The following is a 19,490-nucleotide window of genomic DNA, read 5'->3' on the forward strand; positions in this document are numbered from 1 at the left end:
TGTTTTTTAAACAAAGCTGAATCTAGGAGACACTAGGGGAGCGATTTGTGTCGGGGGATGAGCTGTTACTGATGGTTCTGTAGGATTCTCCACCATTTTTAGGGCATTGACAGTTGTACAAATGGTTTCCTTCTGAGAAACGAAAATTATTTTAGAATGTTTGTGAATCTGAGGGTTTCAGATGCACCGTGGGCCCCGCTGGGGCACGCTCCCTGCCTGGAACTGCCTCTATTTCAGGAAACAGTTGCCTCTGCTGAGAAAGGGCCACTGAGCATGCCCGGGCGCCGTGTGCACCCTCGGCTGCTGGGTGGTCTGCGTTGCGCTGGCCGGAGTGAGCAGCACTCGCGGGGAAGGTGCTGGAGGTCCACGCGGGAGCATGGTGCTTCGTCCTCTTCCCCGTCAGCCCTTCACACTGGTGCTCCAGGCCGGGCGTGGCCTAGGAGTTAGGGCCACCTCCTCCTGCCCCCCCCCATGACCCTGCTTTGCTGGAGGGGGGGGTAGGAGGCCCTCCCAGAGCTGCAGTGAGAGCAGGGTCAGGCTGGTCGTCCGGCGGGAAGGAGCTCCTCCCTCTCCGGTCGGTCGGGCTGCTGGGGACCCGCTTGTGCTCTGCTCGGCCCGCTAACAAGGCGTCCGTTTTCCCCTTCCCTGCCCGGTGGCCTCGGTGGCGGTGATGGGAGAGGCTGGGAGGGCACGAGTGAGAGAGAGCAGGCGCTGGGCTCAGTGTGGCCGAGGAGCTGGCCTTGTCACTCACTGTGCACGTCCCTCGTGTTCCGTGCGGCTGCAGAAAAAGGAGTCTGTCACCCCTGGGGCACTGGCTCCCCCCATGCACCAGGAGTGCCCGTGGAAGGCGGGGCCTTGCCCGTTGGGAGCCGTGGGCACTGCAGGCTGTGGGGTGGCCTGTCCAGGTCTCCGAGACCGGAGTGGGAGACGCCATTTCCCCTGGAATGAGCAGGGAGGCTGTGACAGAGGCAGAGACCTGAGGGACACAGGTCGCACTTGGGCGTTCTAAGCCATTCCCTAGAAAAGCGAGCCAGGGGGTAAGCAAGTGGCAGACATGTCCTGGGGGCCCGGCGAGGGGCTGTGGGCTCAGCACTGGCTAATGGCAGGAGTGGCTCCTAGCCTGCGGTTCTAGACGGTGTTCTTGGCACAGAAGGGTGGGGGAGGGGAGGCCACTCTCCTAGATCTGAGGAAACTCCAGCTCCGCCAGCGGAACGAGGAAGAGGGAACAATAGGGACGGCTCTGTGCCTGCCGCTGGGACCCTGGACGGCTGGCACTGCTGTGATGGAACCAGGGCTGCAGACGGTGTGAACACCTGTGATGTACATGGCAGAGGGGTTGATGGCCCCTCAGCTCATAGGGAGCGTTTGTTTTCATCTGATAAAAAGAAAATGCTCTCAGCGGAGAGGGTTCCCCAGGCCTTACGGTCGCCCCTGTGCGTCCGCAGGTTCTGGCCTCCCCTTCTCCCCCCTTCCCTCTCTTGTCCCTTCCCCTCCCTCCATTCCTTCCCCCTGTTCTTCCCCCCTAGATGAGAGGTCCTTCTGTGGAAAGCGGGGGCGGGGGGGGGTGTCAAGGGAGACCATTGGCAAGTACCGACTGCAGCCTGAGGTGGGGGCAGAGGCAGGGCCTGTGGGGGAGGCAGGGCCAGGGAGGGCCTCTGTTCGCTTTTCATTTTAAGAGAAGTTCAGAGATGGGAGTGTTTGGCCTTAGAAGATTATTATCTTCTGCTTTAAGTGGATGAGTCATCTGTGGATCATGGGATTTAAAAAAAAGACCAACAGAACCAAAATGAAAAGTTTAAGTGAAGAGAAGTTGTAGTGAGTTTTAAAATTAATATACGCGGTCAAGCATCTTGTCTCCTTGTTAGAGAACTCCAGGAGGAAAGGTAGACGGTGAGGCTGTTGATCAGCGGCCTGGCCTTTTGGCGTCTGAATGTGGCAGGAAGGTGTCTGTAGAACTGGTGATGCTCCGGGGGTCATGGAGTCAGAGAAGAGCCCGTGCAAACCCTCTCCCCTCAGAAGAACCCCTCAGAGCGTACAGGCGCACTGCGGACGCCACGGAGGTCCACTTCCTTTTAGCATCTCCTACGCACAGACTCGCTTTTAAAAGGAAGAGAGAGTGCTGGGAAGGAGAGAGCTCACAGCTACTTTATAGGCTTTGGACGAGCACATTTATTCTTTCCTGCCTTGGAGAGGTGGCGGGGCCAGTGGGGATGCAGCCAAGCTGGAGGAAGGGGTGCCAACAGGGGAAATGGTGGTGGGTGCCAGCTGTCCACCTCTAGGAGCATGATTGACATGGGGCTTCTCGTCTCCTTCTAGAAGAGGAGTATCTTTCCCTCCCTCCCTCCACCCACACACCTACCATCCACCCACCTATCCATCCATACACCCATCCATCCACCATCTATCCACCCATCCATCCATCCATCCACCATCTATCCACCCATCCATCCACCCATCCATCCACCCATCCATCCACCATCTATCCACCCATCCATCCACCATCTATCCACCCATCCATCCACCATCTATCCACCATCTATCCACCCATCCATCCACCATCTATCCACCATCTATCCACCCATCCATCCACCCATCCATCCATCATCTATCCACCCATCCATCCACCATCTATCCACCCATCCCATCCACCATCTATCCACCATCTATCCACCCATCCATCCATCCATCCACCATCTATCCACCCATCCATCCACCCATCCATCCACCCATCCATCCACCATCTATCCACCCATCCATCCACCTATCCATCCACCATCTATCCACCCATCCATCCACCCATCCATCCATCCATCCACCATCTATCCACCCATCCACCCACCCATCTATCCATACACCCATCCATCCACCATCTATCCACCCATCCATCCACCATCTATCCACCCATCTATCCACCCATCCATCCACCATCTATCCACCCATCTATCCACCCATCCATCCACCATCTATCCACCCATACATCCACCCATACATCCACCCATCCATCCACCATCTATCCACCCATCCATCCACCATCTATCCACCCATCCATCCATCCATCCACCCATCCACCCACCATCTATCTACTCATCCATTCATTCATCCATCCACCCACCACCCACCCACTCACTCATTCACCCATCCACCCACCATCCACCAACCCATCATCCATCCATCCACCATTCATCCATCCACCTACCACCCACCCATTCATTCACCCATCCACCCACCATCCACCAACCCATCATCCATCCACCATTCATCCATCCACCATCCATCCACCCACCCACCATTCATCCATCTACCCACCATCCATCCATCCACCCACCATCCATCCATCCATCCACCATCTATCCACCTACCATCCATCCATCCACCTACCACTCACCCACCCACTCATTCACCCATCCACCCACTGTTCACCAACCCATCATCCATCCATCCACCCACCCACCCACCATCCATCCATCCACCATCCACCCACCCACCCACCATCCATCCATCCACCCACCCACCATCCATCCATCCACCCACCCACCATCTATCCACCCACCCACCATCCATCCATCCACCTACCATCCATCCATCCACCCACCCACCATCCATCCATCCATCCACTCACCATCCATCCATCTACCCACCCACCATCCATCCATCCACCCACCCACCATCCATCCACCCACTCACCCACCATCCATCCACCCACTCACCCACCATCCACCCATCCACCCACCATCCACCCACCCACCCACCATCCACCCATCCACCCACCATCCACCCACCCACCCACCATCCACCCATCCACACACCATCCACCCATCCACCCACCATCCACCCACCCATCTACCCACCACCCATCCACCTACCATACCCACCCATCCACCTAGCATCCATCCATCCATCCCATGTTAATTACCTATTCTATACCAGGATTACTAGTCTGAAAACTTGGGTAAGTCAGTGAACAGAGCACGAGAAATCCAGAACATTTCATCATGCTAAAAAGAAACTTCACACCATCCATGTCACTCCCCGTTTTCCTCCTCCTGGTAACCCTTGGCAACCACTAATGTACTTGGTGTCTGTAGGTGTGAGTGTTCTGGGCATTTCGTGTGAATGGAGTCATGCACTACAAGGCCTTTGTGACTGGCTCTCTCTCCTTGTGCTGCCTTCCGTGCGCTTGGTTTTGGTGGGGTCAGTGTTGAACCCTAGTTCACAGTGGGGGGCACACCGGTTCACTCACTCAGCAGCTGGTGGCACACGGAGGCTCCCCCTGATGCTGTGAACATGCCGGCATCATTTTTCATAATAGCATGGAAATACGGTTCCTGTTTTTGGGTTGGCTTTTCACTTTCTTGAAGCACAAAAGTTTTTAGTTTTGATAAAAATCCAGTTTATCTTTGTTATTTCTTATGTTAAAATGATATTTGATCAAAGACTTAGAAGAGGGAAAGGCGTGAGTTCTGGGGTGAGAAAAAAAACACCAGCCCAAACCGGTTTGGCTCAGTGGATAGAGCGTCGGCCTGCGGACTGAAAGGTCCTGGGTTCGATTCCGGGCAAGGGCACATACCTTGGCTTCGGGCACATCCCCAGTAGGGGGTGTGCAGGAGGCAGCTGATCGATGTTTCTCTCTCATCGATGTTTCTAACTCTCTATCCCTCTCCCTTCCTCTCTGTGAAAAATCAATAAAATAAAAAAAAATTAAAAGAAAAACAAAAAGAAAAAAAAACACACCAAACAGCCCTGAGCTGGGATGGAGGCCGGCTGCCGGTCAGGTGAGGAGTCCGGGGTCCGCTGCTGGGGTGGGCGGTGAGCTCCACTCGGGCTGAGACTAGCGTGAGGGTTCGCACAGCTGTACCCAGATCCTCTGCTGCCGTGGTGTGAGGGTCCTGGGAGCCAGTGGGATCGGTGCGAGGCTTACGGGCTGCCTGCTCCCGCCTCTCCTTTGCGGGACACCTCCCACCAAGCCTCTCCTCTCCTCCGCCGACTGTGCCCGCACCTGGGCCGCTCTCCTGGCCTGCTGGCTGGGCTTTCTCCCCCACCTGCACCCTCCGCAGAGCCTCCCATCCTCACACTTCTCCCTCCTCCCTTCCCTCCTCCCGTCCTCCCTCTCCCTGGGGTGCAGGCAGGGCTCTGACAGTGGGGCCGGACCACCTGCAGCTCATCTGCTTTGTCCTCGCCCACTGTTTGCGACTCCTCCTTCCAGACCCAGCCTCCGTGGCCCCGTGAGGTGGGACAGCGGTTCAGTCAGCACTCCCAGGTCCCCCACGTTGGCTGCCATGGCTCCGTGGTGAGCATCGACCTGGGAACCAGGAGGTCACAGTTCGATTCCCGGTCAGGGTACATGCTGGGGTTTCAGGCTTGATCCCCAGTAGGGGGCGTGCAGGAGGAAGCCGATCAATGATTCTCTCATCATTGATGTTTCGCTCTCCCTCTCCCTCTGTCTTCCTCTTAGAAATCAATAAAAACATATTTAAAAAAAAGTCTCCAGTGTGATTAGGAGCGTGGTCTTCAGATGATGAGGGGAAAGGGAACACGTTGCCCCAGTTTCTCCGCTTAGCCTAGCCTGACCACCAGGTGGCGCCGTTGCTCTTGTGAGCCACAGCTGGTTGCTCCAAGCAACGGAGCGTGTTGCAAGAACCACCTTCTGCCTCTTTCAGGTGATCTGCTTAACCAAGGGCCGTCTTCTCTCAAGTCGGGCGGCCTCCCTGGAGAGGGAGACCCTCGAGAGGACAGGGGCTCTTCCCAGCAGCCATTTATGGAGCACCTGTCCTTACGTGCTGCGACCTGGCTGTCCACCGGCCCTCTCTGCGGCGGCTTTTATGTTCGTGGTGTTTCACACAGGATTGCTGCTCAAGTTCCTCTTCGATCTGAAGAAAGGAGTAGCTTCTCCCTTTTCTTGGTGCAGAGCTCTGCCCTCCCAGGCTCTGCAGAAGGGAGGGCGCGGGAGAGACCGGCTGTGTAAGCTGCGCCCGCGTTGGGGGTGGGGCCGCGCTGGTGCTGAGCTTGGCCCTGAGGATGGGCCGGCACTGTCCTGAGGGGAGGGTCACCTGTTGTGTGGGCCGTGCGCCTGGACTGTCCTGTGGCCTCAGCCCGGGGCTGCTCCGTGGACATTGGGCAGCAGGCGGCTCGCCGTGAAGCTGGGCAGGGCAGCTACTCCACCAGGGCTGGGGCGCCGGGAGGGCCGTCTTCCGGGAGTCTGCACCCGACATCGCCAGTGTTTCACAACTTCTTTCTCACATCAACACGTTTTAAGGCTGTTCCTCATGTCAGTCATTGTGCGAAGTGTGCATCAATTGAGAGGATAGAAATGACAAAGTTACATGAATCTGGTAACACTGCCCACATGGAACACAGCCTGTCTCCGTGGTGACTTAGTAGGTGCTCAGCCCAGCAGTGCTGAGAGCGCTGTGAGTGGTGGGTCCTTCCTGCCTCGGTGTCCTCAGGAGCCTGAGGTGCCCATGGGTCTGGAGCAGAACGACCTTGTCCTGGAACAGCCTGGAGCCCAGTGTCTCTGCTTAGGGCTAGGAGAAGTGGGTGAAGAGGGAGGGCCCGCGAGGAGAACGTCTGAAACCCGTGTTTTCTCAGAGGCCCTGGTCTGAGTCCTGAGGGAGACAGTGGGCACCGCAGCCACGTTCGCTGTCAGTGGGAGCCGGGAGGGCCGCTGCCCTCCTCAGGCGGAGCTGCGAGGAGCAGGTCCTAGGAGCCCAAGGCAATGGAACAGCCTGGGGCCTGCCGGCACCTCTCAGACCGTTAGGATGGGAGGAATGACGCGCACCGCCGCTCGCCGCAACCCCCCCCTTTCCCAGTGCCCCACACTGCAGCCTACCCAGACTCTCCTGCTTGGCAGACACCCCAGGAACTGCCTGACTCAGCTGGGGGCTTTTTCTTTTGTTCTCTTTGTCTTTCTGTCCAGTCTTAAGCACGATCAGCTCAGCTGTGGGCCTCTGGGCAGCACTCTGTAGTCTGTGAGTGCACGAGGCATCTGCTGATGCCAGAGGCCTGCACTTTCTATTTCATCAGCGTTGTAAAGGGTGAGGGGGTTGCCAAGATGGACCAGTGCCGTCCCCGTTTGTTTTTTAGGGCACCCCCTTAAGGAGACAGGGTGAGGCAGGGGCAGCGCAGCGGGCCGGGCGCTGGAGAAGCCACGGGGCTGGCGGGCGTGTGGAAGAGGTGGGTCTTCAAGGACAAGCTGAGGACGACGGAGGCTGTGGCTGAAGGCTCAAGGGCATTGCCCAAGGAATCCCAGCAGCGTGAGGCGGTGGACGCATGGGTGTGTGACAGGCCAGAACGTGGTTGTGTCCCGTTAGGGGTCAGCAGACTTCTGTAAATGGCCAGGTGTGTAGGCCTCAAATTGTCTGACATGCATATTCTTTTTATTTCTGTCAGTTAAAAAATGTACAAAAATGATTCTTCGCTTGTGGGAATGTGGGTGTGGGCTCGTTAGGGCAGTGGGCATGGTGTGCCCCCCTGGCCTCCCCCGTGGCAGCGCCTCAGTGCTGTGTGAGGAAGCGTGAGCCCGAGCTCATGGTCATGAGGACCCTGTGTGTTTTTAGAGGACGATGGTAAGATCACGACTCTAGGAAGAGAATTTAACTGCAGAGTAGACGTGAGACTGGCAGGGAGAGGCTGGAGGGAGGGAGGGAGTGAAGAGTCTGTCCCTGGCACTGGGACTTCAGGGATGAAACAACTCTACATAAGACGTGGCAGTGCGTGGGGAAGAGGCACAGGCTTGGGGACTGTGGGGGGAAGCTTGACGAGGGCGTGCATGGGCCGCCACAGCGGGCTTACAGTGGCTGGAAAGAGGAGGTGTCTTTCTTGCCCGATTGGTGACAAGGATAGATGGGAGGCAGTGTACTATTGCCCTAACCGGTGTGGCTCAGTGGATAGAGCGTCGGCCTGCGGACTGAAGGGTCCCAGGTTCGATTCCAGTCAAGGGCATGTACCTTGGTTGCGGGCACATCCCCAGTGGGGAGTGCAGGAGGCAGCTGATCGATGTCTCTCTCTCATCGATGTTTCTAGCTCTCTGTCCCTCTCCCTTCCTCTCTGTAAAAAATCAATAAAATATATTAAAAAAAAAAAGAAAGAAAGCAGTGTACTCTAATCTGTAGTGTAAAAACCAGTCAGGACATGCGGAGGAGTTTACTTGAGGTGGTAGGATTGTGGGTGATTTTCATTTTTTCTTATTCATATTGATACCCCTTCCCCCATGGCACGGGCTGGAGCCCCAGTGTGAGGGCCAGCATTCAGTAGAAGCAGCAAGTGGGACCTCCTTGACTGGGCCCCAGTCGTACAGGAAAAGCATGGAGCATTTTTCAGAGATGTACCTTATCAGGGTGAGAGTTTTTTTAATCATGAAAGAATTTTGTCATACGCTTTTTCTGCATCTATTGACATGATCATTGTGATTTTTGTCCTATATTGTATTAATATTTGTTACATTGATTTTCAGATGTTAAACCAACCTTGCATCCTGTAGGTTTGTTATATATCTTTGACTTGCTCTGTTTTCTGTGTGATACTGTTCTCACAGAATGAGTGGGGAAGTGTTTTCTCTTTGTACCAACCCGTAATTACTGGTGGGGTTGAGTATGCCTACTGGCTATTTGGGAATGCCTGTTTAATTCCTTTCTCCATCTTTTTGTGGTTGTCTTTTTTTTTGTTTGAAAAATTGATTTGTAGTTATTTGTCTCTTCCTTCTAGAGTTGAATAACATTAGACCTATTATACTAGCCACATGGTGGGGTCCTGTGTGTGACAGGGTAGCTCACAGTGGAGTGAGTGCCCCACAGTGGGTCTCTGCAGCCTCTGCTCTGAGATGGATTCAGATGGTACTAACAGCCTGGGTGGCATCCTAGTCCTGCAGTCTGTCAGTTACATGAGTATATTCGCACAGAACCATGTTGGGATGGCTATACACAAGCTAGAGTTCCGGTGCACAAAAATTCGTGCACTCGGGAGTCCCTCAGCCCGGCCTGCGCCCTCTCGCAGACCAGGAGCCCTCGGGGGATGTCTGACTGGCTTAGGCCCGCTCCCCACGGCCCTGCCCCCTGCCAACGGTCCTTCTGCCTTTTGGCCGATTTGTGTATTAGGCTTTTATTATATAGCAGTGATGGCGAACCTATGACACGCGTGTCAGCTGACACGCGTAGCCATTTCTGATGACACGCGGCCGCATGCTGAGGATGAAACATTTGCTGCTCCTGAGGATGAAACATTTGTGACTAGAGTCGTGGAGTTAGTTTTTTCCTCAAAGTGACACACTACCCGAGTTATGCTCAGTGTTTTGGCGAAGTTTGACACACCAAGCTCAAAAGGTTGCCCATCACTGTTGTATAGGACTAGCGTACCCGTTGCAGGAAGAATCCTGCAATAGGGTTTCCTGCTGCACTCTACCCCGCCCCGCCTTCTCCGCCAGCCCGCCTGCTTTTCTCCTTTCTCCCCCAGCCCTGCCTGGGCTCTCCATCTCCCCCGCGCCGCCTTTTCCACCAGCCCGCCTGCTCTCCTTCCTTCTCCCCCGGCCCCGCCTCTGCTCCTCCCTTCTCCTCCCCCTGGATTGCTTGCTTCTCCGAAGCTTTGCTCCCTTCTGCAGCTCTTGGCTTCTTTCTATGCTGTCTTGATATGCAAATTAACTGCCATTTTGGTTGGGTAATTTGCATACTCGTCCTGATTGGTTAGTGGGCGTGGCTTGGATGGTGGGCGTGGTTTGGGCGTAGCGAATGTGCGGTCAATTTGCATATTTGTCTATTATTAGGTAGGATGTTACAGTAATTGGCTTATGAGTAATTTTCACCTTTTAGTTTTTCCCAATTCCCCTTACTTAAATTTAAAAACTATAGAGTAAGAAATAAATGAATTTTTCTTTGAAAACCAAATCCTGTTCAGGCAGGATCTACCCTACCTTCTCTCATCCTTTCCAGCTCTGCCCACAGCTTCTATCAGGGTGAGTCTGGGGGACAGCCTTCCAAAAACACGTAGGATTGTTCTGTATACGATTCCTTGTTTTTCTGTCCATAGAATTGTTTTTCTTTTGAAATCCTGTCAAACTTAATAGAAAAGTTGCAAGTATTGTGAAAGGTTTTTTATGATCCATTTGAGGTTAGGTTGCCTCCTAGATGCCCCATGACTCCTAAATAACGTCAGCGTGTTTCCTGCAAAGACACTCTTCCTGAACATAGCATAGCCACCAACACCAGGAAAATAATACGTATTTTTCAGAAGTATATTTATATGCCATGCTATTAGCATTATTATGCTACTAGAGGCCCGATGCACGAAATTCGTGCATAGGGTGGGGGGGTTGTCCCTTAGCCCAGCCCACACCCTCTCCAATCTGGGATCCCTTTCATAATCCAGGACTGCTGGGTCCCAACTGCTCGCCTGCCTGATTGCCCCTAACCGCTTCTGCCTGCCAACTTGATCACCCCCTAACCACTCCCCTGCCAGCCTGATCGATGCCTAACTGCTCCCCTGCCGGCCTGGTCACCCCTAACTGCCCTCCCCTGCTGGCCATCTTGTGTCCACATGGGGGCGGCCATCTTGTGCATTGGAGTGATGGTCAATTTGCATATTAACTCTTTATTAGATAGAATGTGCTCTTTTTACTGTACAAATGCCATTTTCTTTTGTATTGTTGCATATACATCACTTCTCTCTTTTAAAGTAGTCCTTCCTGCCCTTACCGGTTTGGCTCAGTGGATAGAGCATCGGCCTGCGGACTGAAGGGTCCCAGGTTTGATTCCGGTCAAGGGCATGTACCTTGGTTGCGGGCACATCCCCAGTAGGGGGTGTGTAGGAGGCAGCTGATTGATGTTTCTCTCTCATCGATGTTTCTAACTCTCTATCCCTCTCCCTTCCTCTCTGTAAAAAATCAATAAAATATATTTAACAAAAAAATAAAGTAGTCCTTCCTAATTGTATTGGTTTCGTTAAGGAAGTACCTGACTGCATCTGAATGGCTAGGTGGGCCCCTCTCAACCCCCCCCGCCCCCCCCTCATTTTTCTTTATCGTGATAAAATGTACTTAAACACACATTTTCATCATTTTAACCATTTTTAAGTACTGTCCGGTGGCATTAAGCATTTCAGTGTTGCACAACCATCATTGCTGTCTATTTCGAAAACATTTCACCCCCCCCAGAAACTCTGTCCCTGTAGAGCTGTCTGTGAATTTGCCTGCCTGTCTACCTACCTGTTTATCCGCCATCCCATATAAATAGAACTTTACAGGTTTTGTCATTTCGTGTTGCTTATCTCACTTAGCATGATGTTTTCAAGGTCCATCTATGTTGTAGCCTTTGCCAGAATTTCATTCCTTTTTCCGGCTGAAGACTATTCCGCTGTCTGTGTGTACCACATTTCCTGCTCTTCATCTGCTGACGGACACGAGTGTTTTTCATCTTTGACCACTTTACAGAGCGCTGCAGTGAACACTTGTGTGTAGGTGTCTGTTCCTGAGCCTGCTTTCCGTTCTCTGGCGTATGTACTGAGGAACGGAATTCTGGGTCATTTGGTAACTTTTTAAATACTTTCCATCCCACAGCAGCCGCATCCTTTTGCGTTCCCACCAGCCACAGGAAGGTTTCAGTCTCTGCACAGCCTCCCCCACCGATACGGCCCAGCTTTCGGTGGCAGCCGTCGGTGGGCGAGGCGCCGCTCCGGGGTGCTGGCGATGGGCTGGTCCGCCCCGCAGCCGTCCTCTCCAGTCGGTCCGGCTCTCTGCCTCCTGGGTTCTGGTGGGTTTGTCCTGCTTCCCGGATACGGGAGCTTTAAAATCCTTCTCTTTCCGTGACACATGCATGGAGCACAGTTCTCTAAAAGCTCCCAGGAAAGTGCTGATTCTATTGAAATGCAAAACAGGCAGAACTAACAGAGAAGGCTGGCAGAACTCGAAGAATTTGGAACTGGCATACAGTGAGAATTGTGGAAACATCAGGCGAATTTATGGCTCAGGTGCCAGAGCATGGTAGGGAAGCGCCTTCTGGTGACATCGTCATAAAGGATTGCTGTGCCTCGACAGTTCCAGTGGCTGCTTGTCACTGAATGGTCTTTTCCATTCCACTTCTTTATGCTGAGAGGAGTTTGTTCAAGAGGGAAAAAAGCCGGCCGCGTGAGAGCCAGGCAAAAGGTCTCCAGAGGAGGCAGGTGTCACCAAAACTTGATTTTGCCGTAAGCCAAATTGAAGCAGTCACACTGTGCACGTCCAGGAGAGACTGATGTGGAAACTAGGACGTCGGCTTCTTTGTGGTGGGAGAGATGTGTGTGACTGTCTCTACTTTGAGGTCAGCCAGGCTCCGCGCCCAAGGGGAGCCCCGCCTTTTCGCACCGCCCTCGGACAGACGGACAGACGGACAGACGGACAGACGCCTGCTCTCGCTGACGCGCCCTGGCCCCGGCCTGGTTCCTGTGCCCGCGGAGGAGAGGCGGCCAGCAGCACTGCTTCTTGCCGAGGGGGCGGGGCCATACACCCCGGTTCTGGGACCGTATGGCCTCAGGGCTTGGGCCTTGCGGTCTTTGGCCGGGTGGTCAGGGAACTGGGGCGCTGGTTGGGCAAGTCCTCACTCACTCAAGGGCTGAGGGCCAGGCCCGGCTGTGCTCGCCCACCCCGGGCACAGGAAGGGGAAGAGCGCTGTGGCAGTTGTCTGTGACCATCTGCAGCCATGGTGCTGGTTGGCTATGCCCTGGGGGCCAGCAAGTCCCAGGGCGGAGGGGATGGCTTTACTGCCTGGGAGCCGAGCACTGGGCCGGGGCACCTGCAGGCTCGCTCATGCGCACGTCTGGTGGTTGGTGCTGGTCCTGTGGCCGCTGACCGGGCTCCTCACAGTGTGGCTGTGCTGATGTCCGTGCTCAGCCTCAGACTTGAAGGAGCGGACATTGGCCACAGGTGCAGTGGCCCGTCCAGGGAAACGCCTCTCCGGAGCGGCGTCCGCATGGCTGCTCGCAGGCCGTGGGCGCGGGCCGTGGGCACGGGCTGTGTGCTGGTCTGGCTGTCAGTCTTTGGAAAACGGGGCCGAGAGACCTCTGTCCAGACGAGGGCAGGAGGTAGACCCTGGTTTTCTTCTTTGCAGACAGGCCAGGGAAGGGTTAAGTAGCAGATGAAAAGGGAGTTTGTTCCCTTAAATGTAAATTATGGGGCAACTGTATATTAATTGTGTTTTCCAAATTTAGGAACTAACTCCTTTTTCTGCCAAGGGAAGAAACAAAAAGACAAAAGAGGAAAAAGGAAATCTACCAGATATTGAAAGGGCTCATTCTTTCTCTCCCAACCCCTTGGACAATTAGCGAGTGAATTGCTGGGCTGGGAACAGTTTACAATTAGGGAGTGGGCGGAGAGCGCTCTCGCAGACGTGCCCTGGCCTGGAGATGCGGCCGTGTGAGCGCCCGCTCAGCGTGGGCCGCCCGCGCTGTGGGCAGCGCTTCTCCAGGGACGAGGCCAGCTCTGGCCAGGTCTCGGGTGGTGGCGTCTAAGCAGAGTAGCACGGGCGGCTCGGCACTCGGCACCTGGCTTTGGCTAGAACCACACGTCTCGCTTTGGGGGAGAAAAGGCCCTTCTCGCCTGCCTCCTGTGCTGGCCGGACGTGGCCCAGTGGAGGAGTCGGTGACAGGGTCCCGCCGTGGGTCATGCCTCGGGTTCTGGAGCTCTCAGTGGGAGGCCTGGTCTGCGTCACCTGGCCCAGAGGCAGGCACTCCCCTTCTCGTTCGTGGCCGTGTGGTGGCTGCGGGCCCGGACAGAGCCTCCAGGGGCATGCAGATGTCTCCCAGAGGCTGACCTCCCGGGCACGCGTTTGTCTCCCAGCCATTCCAGGGCCGCCACATGGCCAGCCCGGGGGACTCCGGGCGACTTCACTCGCCGTCTCTGTAACGTAGGCTGTGGACGTGTGGAGCACGTGGTGGGTCCCTGTCACAGCAGAACACACTCTGAAATCGTGGCGTGGAGTGTCAGCCGCGCACGAGCACCCTGCTTGGTACAGGGGCTCCACAGCCCAGGGCCGTGCGCCCCTCACGTCCTGACCCTCCTCCTCAGGGCCCGCTGTCCAGCCACCCACAGTCAACTGTCACCTGGGACGTGGTTTGGGTTCGGGACCCTTCCGAGAATTCATGGTGGCGACTTGCTGGCCTGCCTTGCAGGCACCCGTCTGACAGTTGTTTCCCGTTCGCAGGCAGTTCCGGCCAAGGGGGAGGCCAGGCAGGACTGCTGCGTGAGGACCGAGCTGCTGGGAGAGGAAGGTAAGGTGGGTCCGCCCGTCCAGCTTCTCCTCTCGCCCCTTCCCAGGCACGCGCAAGGTCTAGGGAAAGAAAAGCCTCGTCAGAGAGTGAAAAGCAAGCCCTTCAAGTCCACCCAGAGCAGCGAGACTGAGGGTCCTGGGCCTGTTGCTGGCAGCTTCGTCCACGTCCCTCAGCCGACGCCGCTCAGGGTGCTGCACGGGAGCCGTGCTGGGTGCACAGGGTGCTCCCGCCAGAGGACGCACTGCGTGGCTCTCACAGCCGCACGCTGACGCGGCCCGTGTCTCGGACCCGATAAAACCAGAGGCTGGGGAAGCACGCCCTCCCTGCCTCCCCTCGGGGCCTTTTCTCAACGCAGTGGTGAGTGAGGCCAGGGACTCTCCCCATGTGGCCCTGAGCTGAGGCCGGGAGCCGCCTTGGGAGCCGCCAGACGTGTCCGCAGCAGCCAGCCACGTTGCGGGCTTCATCCTCGCCTCCTGCCGCACGTGGCCTGGCCTTCTCTGACATCACCGTCCTGGTGGTTCTGACTCGCACTTCCCTGATGATTTTGAGCATCTTTTCAGGTGCTTATTAGCCACTTGTGTGTCTTCTTTGGAGAAATATCTGTTCAAGCCATTTGCCTGTTATTAAAATGGGTCACTGGTGTTTGTAGTGCTCTGACTCGCCCCTCTGTTGCAGAGATCTCTATGGCTGCCGATGAAGGCTCCCCCGAGAAGCCGGGAGGAGACGCCCATGTGGCTGCAGACGGGGCCACCAACGGGTCCTGTGAAAGGAGTGATCCCAGCAGGCATGTCATCCCAGCTGAGCACACTCAGGACAATGCAAAAGCCAGCCCCCAGGAAGGTCCCAATAAACTGACCCGGATAGCGGAGAACGGGGTTTCAGAAAGAGACGCTGACGTGGGGAAGCAGAACCACGTCCCGGCTGACGACCTCACGCAGACGGCCGTTATCGGGAGCAACGGGTACTTCCTGAGTAAACCAGCCCTGCAGGAGCCGGCCCTGCGGGTCCCCGGCACCTTGGCACCCTCCCTTCCTGGTCATGCTGCGAAGACTCTCCCAGGAGCGGCTGGCAAAGGGCGGACTCCCAGTGTGCTCTCTCAGACACCAGCCGCCGCGCCAGCCAGGCCCGGGGAAGGGAGCAAAGACTCAGAGGACAAGAAGCCCACGGCCCTGGGCGCCGATGTCAAGGTTCATAGGGCTCGGAAGACCATGCCGAAGTCCGTCCTGGGCCTGGTAATGCGCCCGTCGGGGGGTGGGGCCGGGACAGCGTCCTTGGTCTTCTCTGTTTTTGTGCCATGGCGGCGGCGGCAGTGCAGGAAGGAGAAGGGCAGCAAATGGGTGGCCGCCTGTAGGCGGGAGGTTGGAGATGCTGCCCACAGTTCGAGGGGCAGCGGCGCAGCGGGGCCCTCAGCCTGCTCTCTGGGCTTTGCTCTTGGCAGTGCCCATTGCCGCGAGTAAACGCATCACGGACTCCACTCCTGCTTTGGGCTGGGGCTTTCCTTCCAGCTCCGAGCCCACCCCGTCTCCCCGGGACGGAAGGAGACAGGAAGTGGGTGGGTCAGGGCCACAGTGTCTCAGAGGGAGGGACGAGGGACCGCACCGAAGACACGTCCAGGTCTTGCCCTTGCACCCAGCCAGCAGCTGAGGGCTCGGTGCTGAATGAGAACAGGCGGCCCGTTCCCGATTCACGCCGAGCCAGTTGCCTCTGCTGCTGTTACCACGTCTGCAAGCCCGCACGCCACGTGCTCTCTCTGAGAGCCCGCAGGGCTGCGCATGCTCCCCGTCCTGTGGCGTCAGGTTTGTGGCCAGGTCCTTGGATCTCGTACAGGCATCGCTGGGGTGCACGCTGCTGCCAGTCCGTCCATCGTCCGCAGGTCCCCGTGCTTTCCCTGGGCAGCCTCCCTGTGGGCCCCGAGGGCCCGGCTGTGCGTCTCCTCAGTGCGAGGAACACGCTTTGTGCGCTGCTCTGTCCGTGGACGTGGGTCTCTGCCTTCTCACATGGCACCTCACCGGGTTCCAGTTTTGACATTTTTGCTGGTCATTTCACATATTGATATTTTTAATGTTCACAGCTACTTTTTTCATAGTGTTCTTAGTTATATTTTGTATTATTTTTTTTGTTTTATTTTTGTTAATGCTCACTTGAGGGTAGTTTTTCCATTGATTTTTAGAGTAGAAGGGAAAAAGAGAGAGAGAAACATCTATCAGTGGCCTCCCCTCCGCACCTCAACTGAGGATTGAACCCGCAGCCTTTCGGTGCACGAGGCGATGCTCCAGCCAGCAGGGCTCGCACACCTTCTCGTCTGGGCTGTGTGTGCGTTTCTCTGGGTCAGTGCAGGAGCACAATCGCAGGGTCCTGTGCTAATTGGAGATTTAGTTTTATAAGCAACTGCCAAGCCGCCTTCCAGACAATCCATGGCACGCTCCACCCCAGCATGGGCTGCGCAGCCCAGTTCCTCCTCGCCAGCGCTGGGGGTGCCGCCGTGTTAATTGTGGCTGTGAGACCTCGTTGTGTTTAATTCTCTGCACATGCTGGTGGCCATGGTGTGTCCTTCCGGGAAGTGCTTCCACGCCCGTTCCTGGGTTTCACCTGCGTGTCCTTGGAGCGCGGAGGCTGTGGCCGGAGCCGGTGCTGGGCCTGCACCTGCAGACTCGCTGGCCTGGACGTGTCTCCATGCTCTCAGAGTGTCTCGCGGGAAATTCTTCCTTTTGATGAGGTCCAGCCAGCAGTAGAAGCTCCTCCTCTCATGGCTACATGTGTGGTGTCCCGTCCAAGAGCTCGCACGAGCCCTAGGTCCCCCGATTTCTCTGATTCTTAGGAGTTTTTTTACTTCCATGTGAACTTTAAATATAGGACCCATTTCAAGTTAATTTAGGTGTGAGGTTTAGATGAAGTTCATTTTTTGTGCTTACCTTTTTTTTCTTGGCCCCCATTATCAATTTCAAAATGCATGTGAGAAATTTTACATCACTTATTTAATCTTGAAATTGTACTTTTATTCCATTCCCTCTTCCAGGTGTTTATTCTACCATATTTTTATTCTTGAGGATCTTTTGCCACCTCATCAGGTTTTTATAGGGAAAGAAAGCAGTTTGAAATTTAATATCCAGAGTTTCTCTGATCATCAGCTTATATAAGTGTCAGCTTTGTTTTGAATTGAGTTATTATGATTATTAATATGCAGTTGGCTGCAACACATCATTTCGTTGGAAATTCCTGAATGTTCTCAGGCTGGTCAGTTGTAGGAAGAGTATGGAAGGGTTTGAGGCTTGGAAACTGATTTCCTGAAGGCCACGCCCGCCCGCTGCACAGCCTGGAAACTGCTCCTTGGGGTCCCTGTGGAGGGAGGAGGAACACCCGGCCAGGACGGGTGAGGACCGAAGGCCCCTCGGATGTGGTGCCCTCGTGCTTTAGACTTGGCCTCCGCTGCCCTCAGGATGGCCTGCTCCAAACCCGGTTCTGACTTGTTTGGTTTTCTTCGGAATCGGAGCTTTATTGAAAATTGTGGGTTTTAAAAAAAATTCTTGATTTTTAGAGAGAGAGAGAGGGGAAAACATCAATTTGTTATTCTACTTATTTATGCACTCGTCGGCTGATTATATATAATGTGTATATATATATTTTTTTAATTTGTTATTTTTAGAGAGAGTGCGAAGAGGACGATAGAAAGAAACATAGATGAGAGAGAAACATTGATTGGCTGCCACCTGCATGCCCCCTATTGGGGATGGAGCCTGCAACCTGGCTCTTGGTGACCTCTTGGTGCATGGAATGATGCTAAACCAACTGAGCTACACCAGACGGGCATTGGTTGATTCTTCTTTATTTAATACACAGACACACACACACACAACACACACACACACTGGAGGCCTGGTACACAAATTTGTGATGAGTGGGGTCCCTCCGGCTGGCCTGTGGGATTGGGCCGAAACCAGCTCCGACATCCCCTGAGGGGTCCTGGATTGTGAGAGGGCGCAGGCCAGGCCAAGGAACCCCACTGGTGCATGATCTGGGCTGGGGTGGGACGTGGGAGGTTGGCCAGCTGGGGAGGGACAGCGGGAGGGCTCCAGGGCGTGTCTGGCCTGTCCTGATTGGTGAACCCCAGCAGCAAGCTAACGTACCGGTTGGAGCATCTGCCCCCTGGTGGTCAGTGCACGACATAGCAAGTGATTGAGCGGCCTTAGCATATCATTAGCATGTTACGCTTTGATTGGTTGACCGGGCGACTGCACACTTAGCAATATTAGGCTTTTATTATATAGGATATTTTGATTTCAGAGAGGAAGGGAAAGGGAGAGAAACATCAGTGATGAGGGAGAATCATTGATCTGCTATCTCCTACACGCCCCCTACTGGGGATTGACCCTGTAACCTGGGCATGGGTCCTGACCAGGAATGGAACCGTGACCTCCTGGTTCATAGGTCGACGCTCAACCACTGAGCCATGCCGGCCTGGCATTGGTTGATTCTTACATGTGCATTGGCCTGAGTTCAAACCCACAACCTTGGTATATGGGGATGACAGTTTAACCAACTGAGCTACCTGGCCAGGGCTTGGAAATGGTGTTTTAAGACAAGTCATTTCAATGATAAAGTGAATGTTGCAAAAATGTATCTTTGTAAGAGTGTAAAATTCAGGCGTTTGCAGGCCACACTTCTGTCCCCTGGCAGTGCAGTCGGTTTGCCCTCTCCCTCCCTCTCTCCCGACCCCCCCAACCCCCCCAGTGTTGGTCCCGTCAGAAAGCAATAACGTGGCAGATGCCTCCACTGTTTGGGCAAAGAAAGGGGAAGTTTCTAGAAGGGAGCCTTTAGGCCTGCATTGAGGTCCTTGTTACCTCGGCCCGCATTGCAGCCCCATTTCTCGACCTGAGTTGCACACACTGCAGGGGCGTCGGCACAGTGGCCCCTCAGCTTTCTCCTTCCGATCTGTGTCACCACATCCCCTCCCGCATGTGCCCCGGAATCCCCCAGGTTCTGAGGAGAAGATGCGGCCAGTTCTTGGAGCTCCCCGCCATCCTCAGCGCAGTCACTGCCCGCCCTGTGCCGTCGCATCCGCTGGTCTGGAAAGGGCCGCTCTGTGCTGCGAGGGCTCCCCCCCAGCCGGGGAGGGTGGCCGCCGGGACACGGCGCGGTGGCGAGGACTGGACCCTGTGGCCGTTTGGGTGCCGGATGGGGTGTGGGCCAGCCTGGGTGCAGGTGGGCGGCAGGTGTGACTCAGGTGCCCTCTCGGAGTGCGACAGTGTACTGGGGGGGGAGGGGCCGAG

The 19,490-nt window shown here is 55.3% G+C and overlaps 1 protein-coding gene across 4 annotated transcripts in view; it reads left to right on the forward strand.

The window, feature by feature from the left end:
* The window catches only part of EHMT1 (euchromatic histone lysine methyltransferase 1), a 77,414-nt gene that overhangs the window by 16,769 nt on the left and 41,155 nt on the right, over window positions 1–19,490 (forward strand). For 3 of the 4 annotated variants that reach the window (XM_079789941.1, XM_079789943.1, XM_079789942.1), the window contains exons 2-3: window positions 14,157–14,223; window positions 14,899–15,455. In XM_079789941.1, the coding sequence (XP_079646067.1) occupies window positions 14,157–14,223; window positions 14,899–15,455 (624 nt within the window). Of the gene's footprint in view, window positions 1–14,156; window positions 14,229–14,898; window positions 15,456–19,490 lie in introns of all 4 variants that reach the window. The other variant, XM_079789944.1, reaches the window with a different exon arrangement.

This window comes from Cnephaeus nilssonii, assembly GCF_951640355.1.
Source record: "Cnephaeus nilssonii genome assembly, chromosome: 14".
NCBI lineage: Eukaryota > Metazoa > Chordata > Mammalia > Chiroptera > Vespertilionidae > Cnephaeus > Cnephaeus nilssonii.